This window comes from Juglans regia, chromosome 1 (genome assembly GCF_001411555.2).
Source record: "Juglans regia cultivar Chandler chromosome 1, Walnut 2.0, whole genome shotgun sequence".
Classification (NCBI taxonomy): domain Eukaryota; kingdom Viridiplantae; phylum Streptophyta; class Magnoliopsida; order Fagales; family Juglandaceae; genus Juglans; species Juglans regia.
This window is the reverse complement of record NC_049901.1, coordinates 2,676,864-2,703,622: the sequence shown is the minus strand read 5'-3', so window position 1 is coordinate 2,703,622 and position 26,759 is coordinate 2,676,864. Positions and strand designations below refer to the sequence as shown.

At 35.6% G+C, this 26,759-nt stretch overlaps 3 protein-coding genes across 3 annotated transcripts; 2 read left to right on the top strand and 1 right to left on the bottom strand.

Annotated features, from left to right (window-relative positions):
- Positions 1–1,503: 1,503 nt before the first annotated feature.
- LOC108992873 (serine/threonine-protein kinase D6PK-like) lies at positions 1,504–5,324 on the bottom strand. Its single transcript, XM_018967580.2, has 2 exons — positions 4,362–5,324; positions 1,504–2,830 (listed from the first exon to the last, which is right to left on the bottom strand). The coding sequence occupies exons 1-2, from the start codon at positions 5,102–5,104 to the stop codon at positions 1,960–1,962; spliced, it is 1,614 nt and encodes a 537-aa protein (XP_018823125.1). The 5' UTR covers positions 5,105–5,324; the 3' UTR covers positions 1,504–1,959.
- A 1,334-nt stretch (positions 5,325–6,658) lies between these two features.
- LOC108992778 (thaumatin-like protein) lies at positions 6,659–8,151 on the top strand. The gene is made up of 2 exons (XM_018967422.2): positions 6,659–7,203; positions 7,379–8,151. The coding sequence occupies exons 1-2, from the start codon at positions 7,137–7,139 to the stop codon at positions 8,089–8,091; spliced, it is 780 nt and encodes a 259-aa protein (XP_018822967.1). The 5' UTR covers positions 6,659–7,136; the 3' UTR covers positions 8,092–8,151.
- A 2,275-nt stretch (positions 8,152–10,426) lies between these two features.
- LOC108992867 (AAA-ATPase ASD, mitochondrial-like) lies at positions 10,427–12,424 on the top strand. The gene has a single exon (XM_018967571.2). The coding sequence runs from the start codon at positions 10,528–10,530 to the stop codon at positions 11,971–11,973; it is 1,446 nt and encodes a 481-aa protein (XP_018823116.1). The 5' UTR covers positions 10,427–10,527; the 3' UTR covers positions 11,974–12,424.
- The last annotated feature ends 14,335 nt before the right edge of the window (positions 12,425–26,759 follow it).

The window sequence follows — 26,759 nt, the reverse complement described above, 5'->3', positions numbered from 1 at the left end:
AATTTTTATATAAAATATAATAAATAATTTAATTTTTTTAAATTTTAAAATAATAATAATATTTTAAACTTTCATCCAAAATAAAAAATTCTCATCTCACCTCTTAAATCAGTAAAAATTTTATTTCTAATTTTTTTTTTCAAAAAAACAAAAAACCAACCTACCTAGTGTTGATTCAAAAAAGCAGTTTATGGCCAAAAACTTATGGCTTGGTTGGCATAACTTCTAACTTTGAAAATAGAGGTATGGAGTTCAATACCTCCTCTCCAAATAATAATAATAATAAAAAAACAGTTTAGGTATATTTTGAACAATTACTTTATTATTATTTTTTTTGAATTTATTATCCTCAATATATTTATAATTTAATTAAGTGGCTGCTATTCATATATTAATAATCTAAATAAAAAAGGCATTCGAAATGAATAATAATACTTGTCTTTATCTTTAAAAACATATAGATGATACTTTGAATTGCCGTCTTAAATATATCTGGAAAATTTTTTAGAGAGGGCCGAGTGACCGAAGATTGTGTCGGTGAGTGGGAAGGGATAGAAATGGTCCAAACCGAACAAGTACACATTATTTAGTACATGGCCGGTCCACTTCTATTTTTTAAAAATAAAATAAAAGATAATGACTGTGAAGGGTGAAAGTATTCTAACTGCTTCTTGTCTTTTATTTTTACTTTTTAATGTTGCTCTGTCCCAAAGTTAATTGAACTGTAAAAGAGCTGCAGATGCACCTTATTTTGGGTGGCCCCCATATTTTCATGGGTAGCTCCTGTCCCTTCTTTGTAGTTAAACATCAGTGCCAACTACCAATCTGTTCCAAAGGTGTTGGGTTATTGAAGGGGATGGATACCAAAGAGTTATTACATTTATCATTACAATTTTAATTAGGGCGCTCCATGGTCCTTGTTAATTTGTAAACCAAAAGATGCATGAGTACGCTCCACAGGCTTTTTCTTTTTCTTTTTCTTTTTGACAGTTTAAGAATCAGAGAAATCATGGGGTGTAATGTTTTGTTGAAAAAAGTATTGTTAAGATGAGCTCAAGTTGGTCTGGTTTGTCTCAATTCTCTCAACAATTAGGACTGATGATGGTGAAAATGATGGGTGAAATGCAATAGTTTAAATTTTGATACTGTGGTCAGTGACCTGGAAAGAACATATGATTAAAGTATGATTTTGGTAAAAAAAAAGCCTGAAAATGCAGAGGAATAAAGCATCTTTGTCCTTGGAACAATTCAGGGAAGCAGAAGTCAGAACCCAACGCTGTTAAAGACCTATGCTACAAAGATATCACATTGTATCATGAGGAGTGATATATCACAGATCACTGTTTATCACACTTTCCACACACCTCACATAGTTTTTTTTCTTTTTTTTTTTTCCACCCCAGCACGTTAGGTTTGCTGGGGCTTCTTCACACAGTAGAGTGTGAAGAAGATTTTTTCTTGTATCATTGCCAGATGCATTCAGAGTCCAGCCCAACAGTATGATTTTGTTTTTGTGTTGTCTAAATCAGAAATTTCCTTTTACAAAAGTTCATCTGTGGATAAAGTTTAGGAGATTTACAGGGTGACATTTCAGACAAACGTTGATGACACAAAAGGGACAATCAAAAAGGAGCTTCACACCCACCATCAAAGGACTGCCTCAAGAAACTCTCCTGTTAAAAGAACTCACAAAAGGCTGGGGGATAGAGATCATGCACAACAAACGTCAGCTTCATCTTTGTCCCTTTACTTCATTTTTCTCTTTTCGATGTATTTGAAAAGGAATCAAGCGAGTACAACATCATCATCATCTATATGCCAATACTACAGACACCATAACAAACTAAAGAACCGCAAATATTCCACCATGACAATTTCACGAGGAAAATATCGTAACCACGACAATTTCGAGGAATAAAACACCTCTATTCTTTTTTCTGCTTTGGCTACTAAAACTCATTAAAAAAATTCAAAATCTAAGTAAGGACCTGATGAGCTATCTGAATCAGTGACACCCTTAATGTCATTGGGAGGCACCGATGACTTGAATGTGTGGCTCAAAAATGCAAGATCAACAGGTTTTGGAATTTCTGGAGGGGTAGTACCCCGAATGAGAGCCCAATTAACACCCTCGAAGAAGGGATGTTGTTTGATCTCAGTGGCACCTCGTTTGAATCCTAATCTCTTTTGTGGATCCTTTACAAGCAGGCCCCGGATCAAATCCTTTGCAGCGAAGCTGATAGAAGATCCGTCCTGAAATTTTAGGGGCTGACCAACAACATTGAATAGTGTTTCTCGGTTTCCATTGCCTTTAAAAGGTGTCTTCCCATGTAGCAACTCATACAGGAAAATACCAAATGTCCACCAATCAACAGCACTCCCATGACCATCTCCTCTTATTATCTCAGGAGCTAAATACTCGTGTGTCCCAACAAATGACATAGAGCGGGCGCTTGTTGGTTCTGCAATTAGTACAGGAAGTGAATCTGCACTAACCATTTTTTCTCTTCTAACCTTAGTCGTTTTGGAACTGAGAAAACGAGGCCTAAAGCAAGACGGTTGCAAGCAAGAAGGCTCCACACAAACGGGTAATTTGCAGGCTGGATCAATGCATGATGGCTGAATACAGTAAGCAGATATCCGGCATGATGGCTCTATACTGGACTGAACAAGGGTGGGACTCACACAGCATATTAATGACAAATCAAAATCAGAGAGCATGATGTGGCCATCCTCCCTCACCAATACATTTTCAGGCTTTAAGTCTCTGTACACCACTCCCATCATGTGTAGATACTCGAGCGCAAGAAGCACTTCAGAAGCATAAAATCTGGAAAGCAAAACAGAAATTCAGACATCTTTTTTAGAGAAGTAACAAAGAAGTCATCATAGATTTGATAATAGATAAAATAAAGTCCATTTGGATGGCCCAAAGGAGCTAACAAAAATGATATTAAAAAGCACAGTTCGTCAATCTGAGCTGATATTACAAGAGTGAACCAATACCCAGACAAAACCAATCGCATCATCCTTAATAATATGCCGCAGGGGGACCATGATGAGATGCAAACTAGAAGTGCAAGCCCCATCATCTAAGGATATACTAGCTTGGATAATTATATGCTTATTACTTCCTACCGCTTCTTTACTACTCTCTTTATTTTTTTAATTTATTATTATTATTTTATTTTACTTAATAGTTAAAGAAGTGATTATTAGTATAGTTATATATTTTTAAAATTTTTTTTAATGATTAAAGATGTTGAAAAAATACTTAAAAGAAAATAATAAAAAAATAAAAATTTCAAATGAATGGTAAAGAAATGGTATGAAATAGCAAGCCAATCATTCTCTTCCAACTTTATGGAATGGAAAATAATGAAGGACATTAGCCAAGCCTTTCGTTTCCTTCGAGATTTAGGAATGAAAATGAATAAAGAACAAAGGAAAGGAACAAAGAGAAATAAAACAGATGGAATCCGTATCTTTAGAAAATAGAATAAAAAAAATGAAAAGTAAATAGCAAAAGTCTAACAAAAAGGAAATATTTTTGCAACAGTATAGCTTTTTTTAATAAGTAAATAAGATTGCGATCATGACCCACTTTTTATTCAAGTTATATTTTTTCTACTCATTTAAATGTAAGTGATTGATTGAGATGGACAAATATAAACTTAACTTGGCCAAAAGTAGTATCTCTTTTATAAAGATTTTGTTGTGTTTTTTTTTTTTTTTAAGGATGTTTTTGTCATTTTAATATCTGAGTTTGGTTTTTTTTGTATTATTATAATCTAAGGTGTCTTGATGTAATTACGATTTTTCTATCACAAATGAATATTTATTAATAAAATTGAGATTGTCCTTTTTTAAAAAAAAAAAAAAACTTGCCTAAAGTATGACCGAACTTATAGTAAACCAATTTGTTTTTCTCGTTTATTTATCAATTAGCAAATCCAAAGAAAAAAAAACAAGAATTTTCTATAATTTTGGGTTATGAGAAGAGAGCCGAATGAAACGAGAAAGCATTACATTTTTTTGTTACAAAAATTCTTTTCGATTTCTTTCCTCTAATTCCATTCAAGATGTATGCTTTTGGTGTCAGTTAATTTACATTCATCTAATATCGAACGTAAAATTCACAATCGAGTTCGGGAGGAGTTAGATCTAATGGAACATCTCTCTCTCCGATTTTTGTTCTCAAGTATCAAAAACCAATGCTGGTTATAGATTTTTGTTGAAGTTAAGTATGTAACAGTAGTAATTAGGAGAGGTATTAGTGACAAGTTGCAACTTCTGAAAAAAGCTATACCAGATAAATAAAGAACAAAGGAAAATTTGGAAGTCTAGTACTACAAACTAACCTCGCTGCCTGCTCCGTGAAGTGTTTGCCCGGCTGGCGTTGCCGTAGCGTGTGAAGATCCCCACCACTGCAAAACTCCATTAACAGGCACGAAAACTTGTCGGTCTCGAAATGGGAATAAAGGGTAGGAAGGAACGGGTGGTCTAACAAACCCAATATGTTCCTTTCAGTCTGAGCTCTCACCAGCTTCTTCCTCCCAGCCAACATGCCCTTATCCATAACCTTCATCGCAAACAAACAGCCCATTCCTCTTAACTCGGCCAAATACACACTCCCGATATCCCCGCGACCAAGCTTCTTCAAAAGCCTGAAATGGCCCAGCCCCAAGTCCACATCTTTAGCTTTTACCTGTTGTATTGCATCCCACCGTATATCGTTTCCTTTGTGCGGCTTCGACGGGCAAAAGCTCCGAAAGCTGGATTCATTTGCATCGAAGCTGTTACATTTGCTTGCACAACTCGAACTGCTTGTGTCGCTTCCCTCGTAGTCACCCACGGGCACGGGTTCAGCATTCTTGTGAGCGTCCACAGTGCTGGCATTGCTCGTATCGCTGCTAGTCACACTATTATCAGACCCAGAAACCGTGCTGCTACAGAGACTGATGCTGACACTGGCACCCAAACTGAGGTCTTGGATGTTTCCAGTGAGGGATTCGGTATCATTGTTTGCACTACGGTGGGCTGGTTTTTCCATGCCTGAACGAATCGGCTTTGAAAGTGTTTGATGGAAGTTTTGATAGAACATGTTTCCGATTAAATATGAGGAATGGGGAGGTCAAGGTGGGTGGGGATGAGACCGAGGCGGTCAAAGGGAGGGCGAGAGAGACGCGGGCGCGAAGAGAGCTGCGCGTAGGGACTAGGGACCCAAAAGGAAGGGTGAAAAGGGTATTCAAATTTGAAATGAGAGCAGGGGTAAGAGGGAGAGCCCCAATGAGTGAATTGCGCTTTGAGTCCATTTCTCTCTTGCTGTCCCAGAAAATGTTACAGCTAAGAGACAAAACACACAGAATCAGAGAGAGAGAGAGAGAGAGAGAGAGAGAGAGAGAGTCCCTGTTTACGAGGACGACAAAAGCCTTTCAGATTTTCTAAACGAACATGTTTAAGGACAAACCCTTCTCCGGCCAATACCGTTACTCTAGATTTTTGGATTTGTAGCTGCAATTAGGTTAGGTACCGCGTGACTTGTTGGGAATCAAATCCGTATTTGAACGGGTATTTTTTAAAGAGTATTGCTAGGGTCTCGAATTTGGATCTAAAAAATGTTTCGAAGGATATAATTTTTTAATGTGTTTTTTTAATCATCATAAATATTTAAAAAAAAAATCTCATTCAAAATATTTTTTGGAAGCATTTCTCTCTTTTAAAATTTCTGAAAATAATACGTATATTTTAGAATATTAAATGTCATCTACGAGTGGATTGTAGTATTTATAACATCTTAATATCTAAAGGGTCGGAAATAGAAAATTGTAGAAAATGCTTGTGCATGTTGGGAATGAGAATCGAGATGAAAGCTCAGCTGTTGGGAATGGGGTGTAGTATTTGTCAGATGGTTTCGTCCGGAAGCTGTATTGTACAGTATTTGTCAGGTCTAGGCGTAAGCAGTCATGAAGTGTGGATTCCAATTCCATTGGATATTCCCTCCAAAAGAGGCCCACCTTTGGTCAATTACACATAATTTTCTGGGTATAGTTTACAGATAATTTTAAATTTCTGAGTTTGCACTCACTGGTGAGATCAGAGTAGCCAACTTATTCATGACCTGCAATATCTACTGGATGAGAAAATTTTGAAGTTCTGCACTTGCTGGTTAGGCCAGAGTATCCCAACTTATTTATGACCTGCAATTTCTCATGGCATTAATATGGCTTATAACGCAAATGTCTGAATAAAAACTGGGCTGCAGATTGGTAGTTGATCACAATAAGTTTTACCATGTTACCTAATCCTTTTAAAGCCATATTAATGCCGATAGAGAAACAAATACGAAAGGAAAAACAAAGTGGCATGAATACTAGACCTAATAATATTGCTAGAATTGTCTATTACTGTCCAAAATATTAAAGGATAAATGATGCTTAAGTGGGTATAAGCTAATGCATACTCTTGATAAATGTGGCCTAAAGGCTAAAAGGTGTCATCCCAGATCTTTATTTTAATCCCAGTTGTGATTATCAATGGTGATGTTGAAGTACAACCGAATCACAACCAGCATTGAGGAAATAGCTGGAGCGGCAATGCAGTAGTAAATTGCTTAGTTTCCAGCAGCAATGAGAACTTACTCCAGCACCGAATTTCATTCCAGCGATTCAGCGAACAAAGCACATATGCAGTACATTTTCAGCACACAGCTCATGCTGTGCGCATTAGATTCTAGGAGCTTAATTCAAGCTGCATAATACTTCATATCCAGAACAAGTACAGTTAAGACCATAAATAGAAGCGGCCTTATAGGAGTAGCTCTATAGCAACACAGTAGATAGAGCGGGATTGATTCCAGCAGTACAGTACACCTACAAGAGTAGCAGAATTCCAGACCTTAATAACGATGCTGGATTTATTCGCAAGTGTCTATTTCTCAACGGCACCGCATGTTCTTGATTTTCTTTCAAGATACGACAATGCTTACTTTAGAGCCAAACGCATTGCTGTTTCTTGTCTCCAAAGATTCCACATCAAACCTTAAAGTACAATTGAAGAAGAAGCACATAACGCTACCTTTCAACTATAAATAGGATATCCAAATCTTGTCTTTCCCTTGATATATAGCATTCAAGATGAAGTTGCCAGATCAGGTTGCTGCTTTCTTCCTCTTCCTAGTCTGGCATTTTATGCTATCTGCAGGTAATTACACAACACGAGCATTCGCTTCTTCATTGAATTCCTCAATCCCAATATCATACTCCAAACTTGTGTGGTTAAATTCGTTTAAGTTGCAGAGGGAGTGCTTTTATTTCCATTTCACTTTGTAATTTGCATGCCTATATATGCTGATGATCCAATTGAAAACATATGGCAGGCATTGCAGCTGCACATCAGGTTACATTTTATGTGCACAACAAATGCTCCTTTCCCATATGGCCTGCAACAGCATCAAATACTGGTTTCCCAGTAATAGCTGATGGCGGATTTTACCTTCCCTCAGGCCAGACACAGCGGATTTATGCCCCACTGAGATGGAGTGGCCGGATTTGGGCAAGAACAGGTTGCAAATTCAATACCAATTGGACTCCTGCTTGTGAAACAGGTGACTGTGATGGAAGACTAGCCTGCAGTGGACTTATAGGCACTCCCCCAGCCACACTCGTGGAAATCTCACTTCAAGATCAAGGCAAGCCAAATTTTTATGATGTAAGCTTGGTTGATGGGTACAATATCCCTGTTACTGTCACAACAAGGCAAAAATCGCCAAAATGTACAGTTGGAGGGTGCTTGAAAAATGTGAACAGCATGTGCCCGCAAGAACTCCAAGTCTTGAACAAAAATGGAGAAGTGGTTGCGTGCAAAAGTGCTTGCTTGGCTTTTGATATTGACAAATTTTGTTGCCGAAATGAGTATGGAAGCCCAGAAAAGTGCAAGCCCAACGTCTACTCAAAGATATTTAAAGATGCATGTCCTTCTTACTATAGCTATGCTTTTGACGCACCCCCACCGTTGGTAAACTGCGCCTCTACTGAGTATGTGATAACCTTTTGTCCAGCGTGGGGTGATGATGATCACACTTCCATCTGAAGCAATTGCTTGTTATGTAAGGCTTTATTAAATAATAATACTCTAGATTGGTGATGTGTACATTAGGGTGTTAGTCTTTTCTTTTCTTTTTTTTAAAAAAAAAAAACTAAAAGAGACCCACGTAGAAAAAAAATAAAATAAAACAGAGACATATTTTAAAGTTCAAACTACTTTAGATAAAGTTTAAAAAAAAAAAAAAAAACTACTTTAGATAAAAGGTTCTTTGAGGGACCGTGTTAGGACTCGTCTAAAAGCCGTCTAAATACATTAAAAAAAACAAACTGTAAACTTGGAGAACAAGTAGTTTTTTATGTTTATAGGTTAGGATTTTATATTATCCACTATGGTCGGTGTCGTTTTCAGAATTTCGGTCCATCCATGTTTTGACACCTATATTATATGGTGGTCGAGATCGAGCCAATCAAATTGGTGGCTAGAATTCCGTGGTGGTTAAGAGGGTCTTATTTTTAATTAACTCATAAAACATAGCACATAGCACGCATTGCCATTCCTAGCTCAAACGAGGGAGAAAGCAGGTAAAAATTATTCTAAATTGGATAAGAATAAGATTCTAATGGATGCAATTTCGAAGCGTTGAAAGATGTTAGCAAATAAGTATTTGGACATTAATGGGTCGCGCCCAGCGCTTGAAGAAAGATCAGACACAGCTTGTAGGAAGAGGTAGGTACAACTCATGTTGACGAGCATTCGAGGCCAAAGACTGAGGGAGAGAAGATGCTTTAATTTGCAAAGAAGCTGTCGGTAAAAAGAAGAGGAGGACAAGCCAAACAAAGTAAACAAAAAGCGAGTAAAGGAGAAAAGAAGATAGCAGTTGAATGAGCCAGAGTCATGACTCATGGTGTTCGGACTTAGCCAGCATGATGAGTAGGACACACGTGAGCTGTAATATAAAATACTGAACAGACTTGTCAATTTCAATACCTAGCTAGTACAGTCTACAGACAATTAATTAGTACTGTAGTACACCCAAAAAAAGAAAAACAGAGAATTAAAACGAAATAATGTTCTAGATAGAAATTTTAAATAGATAAAATTTTTATAAAATAATAGATTTTATTAATAAAGAATAATTTTTTTTTCATATTTTTAAGATAAAATTTATTTTTTTACAAATATTTATATGAGATTTGTCTATTTTAAACTTGTTTAAATCATTTCTCATCTTTTTATCCATGAAAATTAGGGCTGCAAACAGTCCGGTCCGGTCCGGCCCATCATTTTTCTGGACCGGACCGGACCGAACACCCAAAGGGACTATTGGTTTGGTCCGGTCCGGTCCAGTCGGTCCGCCCTTTTTTTTTTTTTAATTTTTTAATTTTTTAATTTTTTAAATAATTAATAAAAAAATTTGTTTAAAATACTAAATTAAATTAAGTGACTTATTAATGTGGATTATGTAACAAACTCAATAAAAAAATATTTTATATGGCCAATGATAATAAATTAGATGAAAATTATATTATTAATTTATATAATATTAACAAGTGTTAACAGCATATTTAAAATTTTATATTGTTAATAGTGATAGGTTAGATGAAGATATATATAAAATATTGTTAATTTATAGAATATTAACAAGTATTAATAATATATTTTAAAATTTATATTGTTAATTGTACAATTATTATATATAAAATATATATATATATTTTTTCATTCAGTCCCGTCTGGTCTGAAAAAATTATGGACAGTGGACCGGACCGAATATTTTTAATCCTCTAAAATATGGATCGGACCAGACCGATCTAAGTCCGGTCCAGACCGAAACGGTCGGTCCGACCGACCGGACTGTTTATCACCTTGAAAACAAAACTGCCATCCCTGAATGATACTTTTGTTCGCTCTCCTCCTATGAGCTGTAGCCAGTAATCAGTCTCTCTTTTATCATCACACACCATGCAGATTCAGAAATCAAAATCATCTAATTATTAAATTAAGCAAAAGGAGTCATAAACACCGGCAACTGACACCTACACAAAAAGAAAGGGCAAGTTATATATAATATAATAATATATGAATGGAGCCATTCCACTGGTTAAGACCCAGCCAACCGAGCCCTGTTTCATGAAGAAATTTGATTCATGTGTTTTTGCCTTTTTGGACTGTTGGGAGCCAAGAGATACTCTGAGGATTGGAGCCCCATGGCATCCATGACATCATCAAAGTTGTGATGTCATCGTGCATGTTTATGTGAAAGTGGGAAAGTTTGCCGCCGCTGCCGCTGGGGACCTCAAGACAGGAGCTACCAGTCAATTTTCATTCAATCACACGGCATGAACACTGAAATGCAAACTCACCCACGCCTCTCCCTCGTTATATAAGGGATCTAAAAGGATTCAATTTCAAGCATTCCCCAGCCTAGATGATAAAAAACGAGGCAGAGAAGGAAAAAGAAAAACAAACAAACAAGCAAACATGACACCTAAAGACATGTTTACTCATCTAGGATCCATAATAGCGAGTTTGATGTTTGTGTGGGCAATGTTTCAGCAATACTTTCCTTATCAGCTCCGAAACTACATCGAGAGGTACTCTCAAAGATTGCTGGGCTTGGTTTATCCTTACATCCAAATCAGGTTCAACGAGTTCACCGGAGAGCGTCTCATGCGGAGTGAAGCTTACTCGGCCATCGAGAACTACCTCAGTTCCAATACCTCTTCGCAGGCGAAGCGGCTGCAGGCTGACATAGTTAAGAACAGCGAGTCTCTTGTTCTTAGCATGGATGACCAAGAAGAGGTTGCTGACGAATTTGAAGGAGTCAAGCTATGGTGGGCTTCTGGGAAAAACATCATCAAAACGCCGTCACTTTCTTTCCACCCAGTTTCGGACGAGAAGAGATTCTACAGGCTCACTTTCCATAAACGACATCGGGATCTCATTCTCCGGCCGTACCTGAATCATGTCCTGAAAGAAGGCAAGGCGATTAAGGTGAGGAACCGGCAACGAAAGCTCTACACCAACAACGGCTCGTATTGGAGCCATGTCGTGTTTGAGCACCCGGCTACGTTTCAGACGCTGGCTATGGATCCAGTGAAGAAGAAAGAGATTATCGACGACCTCATCACTTTCAGCAAAGCGGAAGACTTTTATACAAGAGTTGGGAGGGCTTGGAAGAGAGGCTATCTACTTTATGGCCCTCCAGGAACTGGTAAGTCTACCATGATTGCTGCCATGGCTAATCTTTTGTGCTATGATCTATACGACCTTGAATTGACCGCGGTGAAGGACAACACTGAGCTGAGGAAACTATTGATTGAAACATCAAGTAAGTCTATTATTGTGATTGAGGACATAGATTGTTCACTCGATCTCACTGGTCAAAGGAAAAAGAAAAAGGAGAAAGTGGAAGCAGAAGAAGAGAAGGATTCGAAGCCAAAAGTAGAAAAAGAAGAAAAGGATACCAGAGGGAGCCAGGTTACTCTTTCGGGACTCCTAAATTTTATAGATGGGCTTTGGTCAGCTTGTGGTGGGGAAAGGCTGATTGTGTTCACGACGAATTTTGTGGAGAAGCTCGATCCAGCACTGATTCGGAAAGGACGGATGGATAAGCATATAGAGTTGTCCTACTGCAGGTTCGAGGCGTTCAAGGGGCTGGCTAAGAATTATCTCTATCTTGAATCTCACGACTTGTTTCTCCAAATCCGTAAGTTGTTGGAAGAAACAGACATTACTCCAGCTGATGTTGCCGAGCATTTGATGCCCAAGACAATTTCAGGGGATGCAACATTTTGCTTGGAGGGTCTGATCCAAGCTCTTGAAACGAAAAAAGAAGAAGCAAGGTTGAAAGCTGAGGAAGAAAGGCAAAAGATAGAACAATCAGCCAAGGAAGAAGCAAAGGAGCAAGATAAAAATCATGACTGATGAAGGATAATGTGGAACCAATAATTCTCCCTGATTCCTGAATATGCCACAGAAAAGCAGTCATCAGCCCTGATAAGCCAAATAAAAATAAGCCAAACTGGAGGAGCCATCCCTGATGAAATGAGTGACGCTGGTGTATGAATCAAGAGTCCAGAGCTCCACGACTGGACAACGAAGGTTTATTACTATATGAAAAGAAAAACTGCTACAGGCCAACCACTTCTGTGTACTACAAGTTTAATCGAATTATTGTTTTTGGTGTGCCTAAATCCAGAGTTAAGCTAATGAAGATCCTCTACATAGTTCGCAAAGTTTGGAAAATTTACCTGGTTGAACATTATAAATTTCTTGTCAGCAAGCTTCCTTTTTGTTGGCCAAGTATCCTTTTTTTGTTTTTTAGGCCAAGTATCCTTGGTATGCATCAATCGGAATGAGCACTGCCTACGCTGAAGGATCGAGGTGGCTTGCATATTTCAACTTCCATCCTCAACAAATTACATCTTACCAAGTCTGTTAAGTTCAGTGGTTCCTAAGGAATTAATTTGCAAAGCAACTCACCGATGAGACGAAACAGAATCTACCCTGAAGCATTTGACTTGAACCATAGCCATCGACCAACGTCATAAATCTTAGGCATAGATACCTTCTCAATATCGAAATTTCGCTCTATTTTCATCCCTATGCGAAGAAAGAGTAAGGGACGAGAATGCTAAGCTGTCCTCGAGACGTCAAAAATAATTTCGAAAGGCAACCAGCTTTTTCATAGCCTTCTTCGTACATGCTAGACAATCCTACAAACTTGAACATATTTCTCGACCCTACTGAACTTACATGTCCATACACATTTAAGCCGTGTCTTGTAACCATCAGCTTCTACGACGCTTCGAACGCCTGAAAAGGGAGTAAGAAGTGGTGGTTGGGTGTGTCTGTGACATCTTCGATGCCAAAATCCGAACATATTTTCCATAGAGAATTAAAAGGAAAAGCTCATAGAGTGATTAAATTTCTTTTCCCTTTTCTCCCCTCTTTTACCTTCCCTGCGGGGTCTCGTCTGCTTAGACTGTCATACCGACACATTCAATGTGGCAATCCCTTATCGGCAACAGGATCTTCTATCGGGATCTCCCACTCGGGTCGGCTTGATCTTTTTACGTGTGGCTTAGGCTGGCCCCCGTCCCTGTCCTCGTCAGAGTCTATTTTGACCTATACTTTCTTCTTGGGACCTTGGGCTGGGATGGGTACGCTATGCCCTTAGGCCCAATGGTCTTACTGACACAAGTCCGGTCCAAAAAAGGGGGAAATACCACTTCCAGACACACTCACAACATCGCCCCTGTTCTTGAAGCAAATCCCATCTGACGTGCATTTTCCCTTCGAAAAAGTTGAGAGAGTCAGTTTCTCGGACCTGCCCGACTACAAATCATAAATTACAATGGAATAATTGGAAGTGGAATTTCTACGAGCAGCTAACCAGCAAATATCAACCCACTAACTAATTTCATCACAAACATAGCACGAAATAGTAATAGAAAACCTGGACAGTAAACAACCGAGCGATGAAGGCCTAAATGGACTGTTAGGGTGGTGATGGCCCAAATACTATTAACTCGCTGTTCCAGTAAGCAATCAATCACCTCTGTTGAAGGACCATCAAATGTGTAAACAGCCTCTGTATCGGCCTCAGGCCCACATATGAGAAAAGATACATATTATTTTGGAAAACAACTAATTAAATTTAAAAAGGAAAAATCTCCTTCACACTTTCTCGCTAATTCTACTTAAGAAGATTTTACAAAAAATTTACTTCTCTACGTGTCAACTATTGATATGTTGAAAATTATAAAATATAAAATTTAAATTTTGAATTAAAAAACTGATAAAATGAATCTTATAAATAAAATTATAAATATATATAATAATACTCATATATAAAATACTCTAAATTTTATTAATTTGACGTATTGGGGGTAGATAGATGATCAGAAAAATACGGCCGATCTGGCTAAAACCCAGTCGTGACTCAAAAGGGTCAGAACTGGGCTTTAGCTATTCGCATGTAATGGGCTTAGTGGGCTGCAATATCTGGTCCAATTATCTATCCTTATTCTTTGCCACGATTTGAAAGTTATAATATTGATCAAGTACGAGTCAATGATCATGTTAATAAAATTAATAATCCGAATCCATGACCATTAATTAATCAAGGGATCGAGGAGGATTCCAATTCCTTAATTTCTTTGTTTAATTCCTTCTTCATTTACATTCATCTTCCGATGATTTTCTAGGCTGCGGCATAAAATTCGGTGAACACTACTGACATAATGATCCTAATGCATGGTAGAGGGAATGGAGTGCGTGAAGCACGTGCTTCTAAACATGATATCAATATAGTATGAATAATTCAACATACAATGATAAGTGCGTAAACGTCACATAATCATTTTAAAAAAATATATAATACATCTAATAATAATAAATTAATTTTTTTTATGTATTTTTATATTTTATTTACTTTTTTAAAATGATTGCACATGTAATAGTTACATAATATATGATTATAAATATCTTTATATAGTTGGGTTGAAGTATATCATGTAAAACATACAAGATCCCGCGCGCATGGACTTCAATGTTTTCCGGCTAATCAACACCGGGCTCAAATTCAATGCTTTTTCTACTTTCCGATAAATAATGTCTACTTATTATAGTCGGAATATAATTCCACTGTTAATATGATCTTCAGGATCAGATTGAAGTTGCGTGCGTGACAAGACAAAACTTAAGCTTTTCAATTTTCTTTTTCGACTATCATATAATGATAACTCCTGTTTTATAATTTATAATGATAGTTGTAGTCGTGAGTGCATAAATAATATATAATTATTTAAAAAAAAATAAATAAATACAAGTTAAGTGAAAAAATAATAATTTTTTAATAATAAATTATATTTTTTTTAAAATGATTGTATAATGCGTGTGAATTTTATAATTACATAGAACATTACACTATCATGTCAAGAAATTAATTAATAAAATAATAATTTAATGGTGATGTAGTTTCATCGATGAAAGTGGACAAGTACATGGATAAAGTGACTTTGTTTGGTCCATAAGGGCAAATTGCCGAAAACGTGGTTAATGGACATGATGATGAACTCATTGCACGTACGTAAGTTTGTTCTCCCGAAATTTTGAGTAGAAGTTTGATCATGATGGAGAACTTGTTGGTCAATCCCTACAACGAAGCATTAAAAAACTAGGCATCTGAAAATCTTCCATGGGCGCTAGCAGCTTAAGGAGACGTTTGGATTCGAAAGAGATCTCAGCTCATCTCAACTCATCTCAACTCATCTCACTACTATTCATTACTATTCAGCAACTTTAACTTACAAATCTCACTACTATTCACAACTCATCTCATTACTATTCACAACTCATCTTAACTCATCTCAATGCGAACATGCAGATCATTGATTGAGATGCTGACCAAAACGTCTGAAAGAAAGATCAGGCCGGATTCTAGTTATATGCATGCAGAGCTTCAAGGAAACAGCCGCGAGCATGGCTATACTGTTTTGAATACGTAATCACTTTCTGAGGCCTCGTCACCTATCAACTGCTACGTACCTAACCCGAAATTACAAACATATATTACACTCATGCGCGCCCTTTTCTATTTCCTTAACTTCCACCCAATCAAATGATCATGGCTGGCTTCAATGTAGTTTCCTGGCTTTATCCTCGAAGTTTCGCCTAGCTACGTACCATTTGTAATGATATTCTACGTACCCATCATATATAATTAATGAAAGATGATGATCTTTTCAAGCCGCAAAAAAATTGTAACCCAATATATATGTAGATGTAGGATATCATGTGGACAAGAAATAAGGAAATGTTGTCCTTCAAAAAAACATGAACCACCGGCCAGCTAGCCCAAAAGAGTTCCCTGGGTCAGCTTGATTATCAATATTCGATACACATGAAGCATAGACTCTGTACGTGACTCATCGATCAGACGAATAAATTAATATATATGATTGCATTGCACGTCATGTAAACCGTACATTAATGTTAGATACATGGAGAGATAAATAGCACTGATCATAGCTTGATTATGAATAATCGATCATGCAGGCCGTCTCATGTTTTCAGCGCCGTATAAAAAGAATGGAGGTTTTGAATTCGAATTTTATTAATTCTTTGTGATCAGCCTTGGCGGCTATGTATGAATTGATCTCTTCTAACGTTGACTAGGGTTGTCGTAAACAGTTTTCTCACTTTCACCATAACCTAGACCAAATAAGATTCGATCCAGTTTCTTCCACTCAAAAGTGCTTCCTGGCACCAGAAGCTACGCATGCACAGACCAGATCAAAAATATTTTATCTCCGAGATTTGATGAGATTCTTTGATTTTTGGGTGCCGGTCGGCCATGTAATTGGAAGCTTATATATGATCTTGTTTTGAAATTACATTTTCTTTCAAAAAAAAATAAAAATAAAACGAGGGATCGTATTAAGTGATTAATCAATAATCAATGAAATGATAGAGAAGTTTACAGTTAAATTTAAATGAACTCTATTGGAAGCTCATCTTTTTGTCTCTTAATCAACTACGTACCTTTATAATTGGTGATCATCATGATCTACTCCCCCCCGAATGTAAACGTGACTGTCTCGATCCGAGGGATTTATTCAAACTTTGAACTTGGACTACGTACGCTAATAATTAGGAGCATTCATTGAGAACAAATTAAGAAAAAGAAAAAGAAAAAGCTGCACCAAAACGTGAGCAGCTTCGTCGTAAGACGGGTGTCTTCACCGCTGATGATGATATTCATGAGGGATTGTACGTCCCTGCAGTTAAAATTCAGATAAATATTCCTCTTGGCTCTTGCTTATCTCATGTGTTTGGAGAGAGGGGGTTTTGGAACCAACACTTTTCTTTTGGAAGTTGTGGTACTAGTACTTCTGGAATTCAAATAAAATGTAAAATAGTTCTTAAAGCAGTATGCCTTTCTGATCTTTAATATATAGCCATATTTATAAAGGATGCAACTGATATACATTCGGCCTCAGTTTGCAAAGAAAATTATGGTGACACTGACAGTTCTAATGTCTTAATTAAGCCCTCACGGGCGTGTACCTCAATTTTCTCTCCTCCAATTTGAGGTTGGGATTTATTTATTTATTTTTTTGTGCTTGTTATTACTGGTGCCGGTTGCCTGCAATGGTATAGTACGCAGGCTGCTATATACGTTACTAATTTGGTTTCCCTTGCAGGTTTTGTTCGTGTGTTCTTTGTATAGATATTGCCCATGCATGCTATTTTGGTTTAGGGCTTGTGTCTTCCGCACGTATTGACCTTAATTAATGCCTTTGTAACAGTATGCCATATTTGATCAAATGCTTTAATTACAAGTTTGAGACTAGTTATACTGTGTCAAATGCGAATGCGTAAATCTTAAGTGGGCGACTGGAGATAGCATACTTGCCAAAGAAAGAGGATTAATGCCTATATCTTGAAATTAGTTTCTTCATATCTATATAGAGGAATGCGACAGGTATTGTTTTCTTGTAATTATTCTCATCTTAAATTTCTTGCACACACCCACAAACTCACGGTCAGATCATTGATAGGAGTTTAGTCTCTGCAAGTACCGCCATGAACCACCGCTCAAAACATTCGTGAGGAGATTGGAGGTGCTTTGAAAGGGTTGGTCCAGCTCGTGCGTGACCTGCACAAAATAGTCGAGCCTCACAGAAAGATAAGAACCGTGTATATGTTGGTGTGTGTAGATATTTTCTTTGCGTGTGTGTGACTGTGAGAGAGATCAGAGAGGTCAGCCCTAAACAAAACAGCCTCACCAAGTGGCTCAGCATGCATTAGAGAGTGGAGGGGGTTTCTGCCAAGGAGAGATGGCGCCTATTGCTGTATTTCACGCACTAGGAGCCACCTCTCCTGGGACAGAAACCCTCTGTAACAGCTCTATATTTTTCCTAGCTAGCTATCTAGCTGCTGATCTGAATTATGATCATCTTCAAGACACACGTATTTATAGGAAAATATGGGTGTTGTACATGTTCGAGTGGCATAGAGCTGAGAGAGTGGTGACAACGAGGAGAATGAAGATCAGACCATGAGGAGAATTAGCAATTAGAAAATTTGTGGAAAATGGTACGGGGCGGCTCAACGTGGGTCCATACATGTTGATAATTTCCCGTTACGTATAATTCATGGGAATATGCAGGCTGAAATCTGACCCACTTATAATTAATTACCCCTTAATTAAACCAATAAAAAGTCGAGATTAAACATCACTGCAGGAGTAATCATGAACGCATGATGGACCATTTTTTCCAAGTACTATTCAAATATATATACCGCATCATGCGTGACATTAGGGTATCTGTTTTAACTTCAAAGATAAAAAGCAAATCAATAATGCAGGACGAGTAGGATTCTAAAAGCAGAGCTATTATTAATGTGATCAAGCTGTATTTGTCCTTAGCCGGGAATCTCCCTAGCTAGCTAATTGGGAATTGAAAGGAGGATGATTATAATTAATTAAGTAGTGAATGTTAAGTCGTTTCGTTCCACCATTTTTTTTCTTTCCGCCAGCAGTGGGTACAAAAATGCTGAATATATCGCAAATCTATATAAAGAGACCATGAAAATCATCACTGTAATAAAAAAGCAGCAATGCTATGATCAGTTTGTTAATGGGTTATGGTAAAAAAGGAAGCAGTTTTCGTTGACGTGCATGGAAGCTGCTTCACTCATTCTAGTGATCTCTTTAATTAATTGCGGAATTTCATGCGTGCATGACGATGTATTAATGATAAATGAGCCTTTGGCAAAGGTCAGGAGAATTACAGTTCAAAGCATGCAGCTTATAATATTAGCTAGAATGGAAATCTGCCGATCTTGTTGTCTTGGTTACTGATCATCAAGCACTTAAATTATGGTACGTTTTGGCCAAAATTCAGATTCTTGGGTCTGATTAAGCTAGTTGAAGTATTGGAACTCACTTTAATGGATGGGTTTGGCTAAAATTCAGATGCTAGAATGTCCATGAATACAGTTTGATTATAAGAATAATTAATTCCCTGCTTGCAGTTGATTAATAATAATTACTTGTTGGATACAAACCAAAGGAGATCATTGTTCTCATAATCCTATTTAGGGATCATTTTGGGGTTGCGGCAGAGTCTAAAAAAGTACTTAAATAACCTTAAAAGTTCTTTAATAGAAAAATTAAGTTGTTTAGGTATTATATATTAAAATATTTTTAATTTTAAATAAGCTAAAAAATACATTTAACAATATTTTGATTTTTTTTCTCAAACGTGCTTTTCCGAATTATAATGCAGAAAGTAATTCAAATTTTAAAAATATTGTCAATTGAGGAAAATACTCATACAACATTTAAATAATTACAACTTTCAAATTATTTTAAAAGATATGGTTATAATTAACTTCAAAAATTTAAATAATCGTTATTTCTACCTCAGAATTCACATTTTTAATTTGTCTCCAAATAAATATTACATGTTTAAAAGTGTTTTAAATATATAGTTATTAAATAATAAATAACTTTTTAATAATAAAACTTATTCCGTATTTAAGTTATAAGCTATAAATCTTAAAATTATAAACTATATTTTCTACTATAATCTCAAACATGCACTTAAGTTGTTGGATATACATGAGAAACCATTTTTCTTTATGTTCTTTTAATCATCTTCTTAGACATTTCTTATCCAGACCTCGTCAAAGATTTGGGTGTCTCCGAAATATCTTCTTACAGCCTGTCGTCGAATAAGACTCATAGATATTACCTTTAAATTTGGATGTTAATAGATATTACGTACGGGTCGAATTCTTAGTCCCAGCCCTATCAGACACAACCAAAAATGCGGATCAAGTTGGGCTCTCAGTGAAAAGTCTTTTAATCCAGAGCTCGATAGATGCCAGGCGTTTTTATTTATTTATTTAAAAAAATGGTACTAAAATTGAGATATAAAAAAAAAATCTTTGATTTATACATAAATATATATTAATTTCTCTTCTTAATTTTTGAATTAGAAGATTAAAGGATGGTATTAGTGCTGTGCTTTTAATTAAGTACTTAATTGTGACGATCAGAGATATATAGATGATCATGAACAGTACCCATTCATATATATATATATATATATATATATATACATAATATTTAAGTAGTCCCTGAATTGGAAGCTAATTTGTCGACGGTCCTTTGTCAATATATATTAATTAATTTAGCGATCTTAATTTGGTCCACATGAAGAGTACAGATATAGATAACATGTCCTCGATGGTTTGAAAGGGAACCACGAGGAAGGACTTGAGAAAATTCTAAAGAGACATATATTATAATATGGTTATAATTAAGTCATTTGCTCGAATTTGAAACTTTCTTATAAGATCAATTAATTAATACGGCCAAGACCAAAACTAATTAAGGTCAATATATAGTACTAGTACTACTCCATTTGCCTGTTTTCACATTTGTCACCAAAAGAGAAAATTCCACCTAATTACTAGCAAGTCATCATCATGCTCTCTCTCTCTCTCTCTCTCTCTCTCTCTCTCTCTCTCTCTCGTGTGTGTATGTCATGTGTGTATAACGTCATGTGTGCTAAGGAATTAGAAACAATTTTCAATTGGAAAACCATGCAGCTTAATTATATATATATATATATATATATAGCTTATTAATTTATATTAAGGTATCTAGAATGGATTCTCAATTGCTAATTAATATCTGATCTGGAGTAGAATGGGTACTCTAAGCAATTAGTACGTACAAAAATTAGATGGTCTTTGAACCTTAAATTAATTTAATTAGGTAACAAAAATTTAAAATAATAAAGATGCAATTATATATTATATATCTTTTTGTTAAAACAATCAAATTATATATATATCCTCAATATATATATAGTCCATAATTAATATTTCCGTATAAGCAACGTACAGCCTAGCTACCTACCTCCTATCTTTATATATAACTTGTTGCATGCATGCTACTTAATTTTTAAGGCTTTAATTTGATCGATGTTCGATCCATCTATATATGCATAGAGTAATATGATATCCACACGTACGTAAGATGCATTTCTAGATCTCTTTAAAATTAATTTGACCAATATCTAATTTGATTAAGTGGCCAGTACTTTGAGTCAAAATTTCAACGTTGATGATGATCATGACTTTCCTGATCTTGGCCTCAATCTTCCTGTAGACATCACTACTGGAAGCTAGCTGAGCCTCACATGCAGTATTCATAGAACTCAAATTATTGGCTCAATACGGCCAGGCCGCATGGTCTGAGAAATTCCACAAGTTCTGGTAATATATAGCATCATCAACTCCAAATTCCACATGATCATGCATGGTCTGAGAAAAAACGGGGATGAAGAGCTTCCAACTTGATTTGACGTCTTATGTTATAGACGGTCTCTTTGGAAGCAGCTGCCTCGCAATTTTCGTTCGACTCAGACGACATGAAAGGACATTCTGCAGATTACAAGAAGAAAAGAAAAAGAAAAAAACCCCTTTTTTTTTGGCCTTTTTCGTAACAAAACGCGGCTACGTTTAAGGAGACGTTTGGATTCGAAGATAATTTAAGATGATTTGAGATTAGTTAAGATGAATTGTAAATAATAATGAGATGAGTTGTGAATAGTAATGAGATTTATGAGTTAAAGTTGTTAAATAGTAATGAATAGTAGTGAGATGAGTTGAGATGAGCTGAAATGTCCTGCAAATCTAAACATCTCGTACTTCATATGACATATATATGCTTAATTTTCTTTTATATGTACGCCAGACTAGGCTATATATATATAAATATATTTATATATTATATCTCCAAAACAAGATCTTTAGGCTTCGTTTAGTAGTTGAACTCATCTCAATTCATTTCAATTCATCATTATAATTTTTTTAAATTTCAACATAAAATATAATAAATAATTTATTTTTTTTTAATTTTAAAATAATAATAATAATATTCTAATAATATTTTATCATCTCAACTCAACTCAATTCAACATATTTCAACATCTAAACCCACCCTTAATTTCTTGTACGGCCTCTTGACTTTTCTAGCTGTATCCTCGAGCGAAGACTCTAAAAAGGAGGCTTCGCCAGCTGGTTGAACAGTTGTGGTGCAACCAAAAGCAAAATATCATGTAGTAAAATGAAGATATTTAAAATTGAGAAATTTTATTTGCAGTCTTGAAATGGCGACTGCATGTATATATAGGCACATGTTTAAATGAGAGAAAATATTATTTTAGGAGGGATAATTTTGTAATTTTACAAAATTTTAAAGTTAAAATAGCCTAAGCCCACATGCAGTCTCCAAGTAGGGTTTGTACCTAGCATTGCTCTTTAAAACTACAACATAACTGATAAATTATCTAAATTAAAAATAGAATAACATATTGTTTTAGCATAAAACATTCAAATATTTTTCAAGTGTAAAAGGAGATAGAAGTTCAACGTCCTTGTTTAAAATAATATTATATGTCAATATCACTGGAGCTTCCACTCAATTCCTCGGACAGACCAGAGAAGCAAATTATTTATTAGCTGGGTAAAAGTATCATGAGCATCTTCACGGAAATGGATGGGAAATTACTAATTCGACGTGATATTGTTTAAAGTAGAACCGGCTAACTATGGGCCGGGGTCTGGGTCTATAAATACACGGAAGTGATGATCAGGTATGGAAGACAGAGAGCGGAGAGAATTAAGCAAGAAAATATAAAGTGGGTTTGGCGATTCTCGTCGCAAGGGAGATGGCACAAGCTGGTGTATGTAGTAGTAAATATGGCAACGCGCGCCCAGCTAGTGCATCTTCTTTGTGATGAGGAACCCACAACCTCGATCTTGGCACGAACATATATATATATATATATATATATAGTCAGAGATCAGAGAGACAGAGATCAGAGAGGGAGACGGGAGACCCAAGTTATATTCGGGGTCCGGTACGTACGTCTCTTATATATATACACGATGGGGAAGTTGGGTAGATTAGAGGGGAGGGCCGAGAAAGATAAAATGGGTTGGGGGATTTCGTCGCAGGGGAGACGACACCGGCTGCGGTAGTTGCATATAAATGGCTATGACCCAGCAGCAGGTGCCATCACCCTGCGACCAGATACCCTGCTACCTCTTGGGTTGCCTTTATTCATAACCTTCTGCTTGCGCCTACGTAAAATCATCGTACTGCTAATTGGTGTTTTCCCTCTCCTTTTCTTAATTTCTTAATTTATCGTATTCTTTTTTCTTTTTCTTTTGTCTAGGAAATTAATTTGATCGGCTGTAACTCGTAAATGCATACTTGACATATACATCATGTACGTATGTCATATAATTACAGACCATAACGTACATTAATATAAGTATGGCTGTCAACATGATTAGCGGTCACATCCGTACGCACGTGAATATATACATATATATATATATACACGTACATATGTAATTATGTAAGAGAATTTTTCTCACCTCATAAAGTTCATTGTGTCTCTGCCCAATAACCGGCCTCAGGGTCACCATGATCTTGCTTGAAGCAAGGTGTCAATCAGAGAAAGGCGTCAAATGACTGGTAGGATAGATCAGCCTAACATTGCTTGACCATGTTCTGAACCTGAGAACTTATATGGAACGTAGCAAGAAATGTAGAGAACCCTTGATCCGTTGACATGAAAACATTTACAGTTCACAAAGGATAAAGTAAGGTCTGTAAACTACATCACATTAATGGTACCACTACCGAACTACAAGCTACATTGATGGTGCTATTGCAGAATTACGCCACATGAAATGATTCTGACAATAAGAATAGTAAGGGGGCACGAACTCTAAAGAGACAAACACAATCTGCTCCTCCTCATACCCATGATATAAATAGCAAGCACCAGGTACGATAAATCCTCTCTAATTTTTAAACTCTTTCACTTATTACAAATTTTTAAGAGAATTTACTAACTTTGGCATCGGAGAGTCCCCGGCCCCAAGGCCGCCCTCTCTTAATTGCCTCATTTCCTATCTTTTGTAGGCTCAAATTTTGAAGACTTGAATTGTCAGAATCTGGCCTAAAGGTTTGTGAAATACGACGTTAACAATATATATACTACTTTTTTGAGTTTTAATTCCTTTATTTTGGCTAGCTACGACATCGTGCATACCTCACTTCGGATTAATTCACATATAATGACTAGCTAGCTCCTGGATCGATATCACAAACAACCCCTCTCTCTCTCTCTCTTTTTCTTGGGTTCTCTTTTTCTAGATTTAACTTTTATGTACCTTTCAGGTGTCGTATTTGTAATTACGGTTTTCCTCCGCCACAAATGAAGACAATCAATAAAATTGAGGTTCCATCCTCTTTATAAATAAATAAAATATATATATATATGATAAATCTATTTATTATCATTTTTATTATTTTCTTCTTAACATCATTTAATGTGTCATTAAATGATTGACTTACAAATAAAACATAATAAATAGTTTTCAATAATTTAATATTATATAAAAAAATAATAATAAAAAGAATGATGAGTAATATATATATATATATCAACATGAGTCGAACCATGCATTCAACAACAAACGTACTCAAGTCAAAATATAACAAACGCCCAAAAGAACAATGATAAAGACAATATATAATGTTTACTTAATCCAAGTCATCACATCGCTATTTTCTGGATGACTTTGATATTTCCTCACACACACACATACAAGAAAAAAAAAATTGTTATTTACTGTGTCTTAAATGGATATAATAATATTATTGTTTGGTGGATAATGTGTGAAAAATGACAAGGACGTCATGGATTGCGCGCTGGACATTAGTCATGACTCAAGTAGTTCTTCAGAAAAAGCTCCGGTAGTCGTTGGTGTCTGTCTTGTTCACCGGTAAAGCATCCTGAAGTCCGTATGAGATAATTTGGGTAGCTTGTTAATCTGATGTAAGCACTAATATATTTGACATTGGCATCCATGCCCAGTTTTACGTTGAACTACTTTAAGTAGATTTGTGTAAATATGGCAACAAACAATAAATCTTCATTGAAATTAAGCAATATATGTGATTTTTTTTTCTCACAAATCATCTATTTACACAAATCTGATTTTAGAGTATGGTATGTTCAATGTTATTATTATTTTGAACTGGTCAAACCAATTTCAATCTTGCCATGATCATTGTGATGGGACTACAAAAAAAAAGAAAAAAGAAATATGGGTTTAATTGGACATTCGAAAGGTATAGGCAAAAAAATTTTGAATTTGAGATGATTATCTTCAATCTGATGAGAATGATGCAAACTCAAATTGATATGGAGTATCTAGGTCCAGATTCTATATTGATAGCAATGACCTACTTGAAGAAAGTAGATTTGCACAAATATGATAAGAATCAATGAATATTCATTGGATTGAAGTAATATCTCTTACTTTTTTTCACAAATAATTTATTTCGTTCATTTTTGTTATCTTAAGAAATGTTTCATTTTGAATTTTGAAAGTGATTTTGATTTCAATTTTTGACAGGATTATTGTTTACTCACGCATATAATTTTTAGACAATAATTTATATTTTTTATTTTTGTAACAATTCTAATCATTTAAAACTTTATCATTAGTTAATATTTTTCAAAATTTTATCTCTGTGTTGTATATTTTTTCAATCTCAATTATTAATGTTTGTTGAGTTATAACTAGTCTTCAGGACAATTCAATCTTGCATCACAATGTGAATAGATCAGTCAATAGACTCATGAATTGATTGTAATTTGGGCTAGCCTTGTCACTATATATGTGAGAGGACTGAATTGACCGTCGTCTGAAAGGAAGACTATAATTATATGCAAAGCTTTAAGGAAACAAAACATATGGTTTGACTGTTGTGTCCTTACCTAACCACATGGAAAAAAAAAATCTCCTAATATTTGAAGAGTTCAACTAATTAATTGGTCAAGAGCATGAGAATAAGTGAGTTCGGTACTTGTCACTGATCTTTTAATTTCCCAAAAATATTAATTAATTAATTAATTATGACCGCGTTATGAAAAGGATAATAAATAATAAATATTTAAGGAATATTTAAGCTGCCAGACGCATGCCATGAACGGAGTAGTATGATGTATCCAACCAAAGTTGACCATTCAATCCCCGGCCCCATGACAATTAAGTCTATTGCTTTGGGGTGTTTGTTGGAAACCCACCTCTTCATCATGTATCACATTTTCTGTTTAATAAAATTAATTTGTTTTAAAAAAAAAAAGAAGAAGTAGTATATATATCAATAATATCCCTTCCCGGTCAGCACTATCATTTTCACGTGTATTAAATATATATACAAAACATTATTATAAGTTTCTTTCAGAATAATAAAATCAAAGTGAATTACCAAAACCTCCTGATCATAGTTTTGGATGAGTCAAACCTTCTCGATGAGTAAGCTAGCTAGTGCTTTATTTATTAATGTACCGGTACTTCATACTTGTACTACTTTAATTAAACTTTCATTATACACAACATTAATTAATCCGATAACCCCATTTTAGGACAATTCAAAAGTTGTTACTCCCATAATTTTATAATTAATTCCTTCGTAATTTGTATGTACTTTTCAGAGCAAAAGAACATAAAGAAATTAGATATGTAATTGGTACGTATAATATCATGATCTGGCAAGACCCACATATATATATATATATATGTATATGTAT

What these genes read in the sequence shown, in the direction of transcription:
- LOC108992778 (XM_018967422.2), top strand. Translation starts at nt 7,137, where the DNA reads ATGAAGTTGCCAGATCAGGTTGCTGCTTTCTTCCTCTTCCTAGTCTGG. An exon ending in GCATTTTATGCTATCTGCAG is followed by an intron (nt 7,204 to 7,378) that starts GTAATTACACAA and finishes AACATATGGCAG; the next exon opens with GCATTGCAGCTGCACATCAG.
- LOC108992873 (XM_018967580.2), bottom strand. Translation starts at nt 5,104, where the DNA reads ATGTTCTATCAAAACTTCCATCAAACACTTTCAAAGCCGATTCGTTCA. An exon ending in TTCACGGAGCAGGCAGCGAG is followed by an intron (nt 2,831 to 4,361) that starts GTTAGTTTGTAG and finishes TTTGCTTTCCAG; the next exon opens with ATTTTATGCTTCTGAAGTGC.
- LOC108992867 (XM_018967571.2), top strand. Translation starts at nt 10,528, where the DNA reads ATGACACCTAAAGACATGTTTACTCATCTAGGATCCATAATAGCGAGT.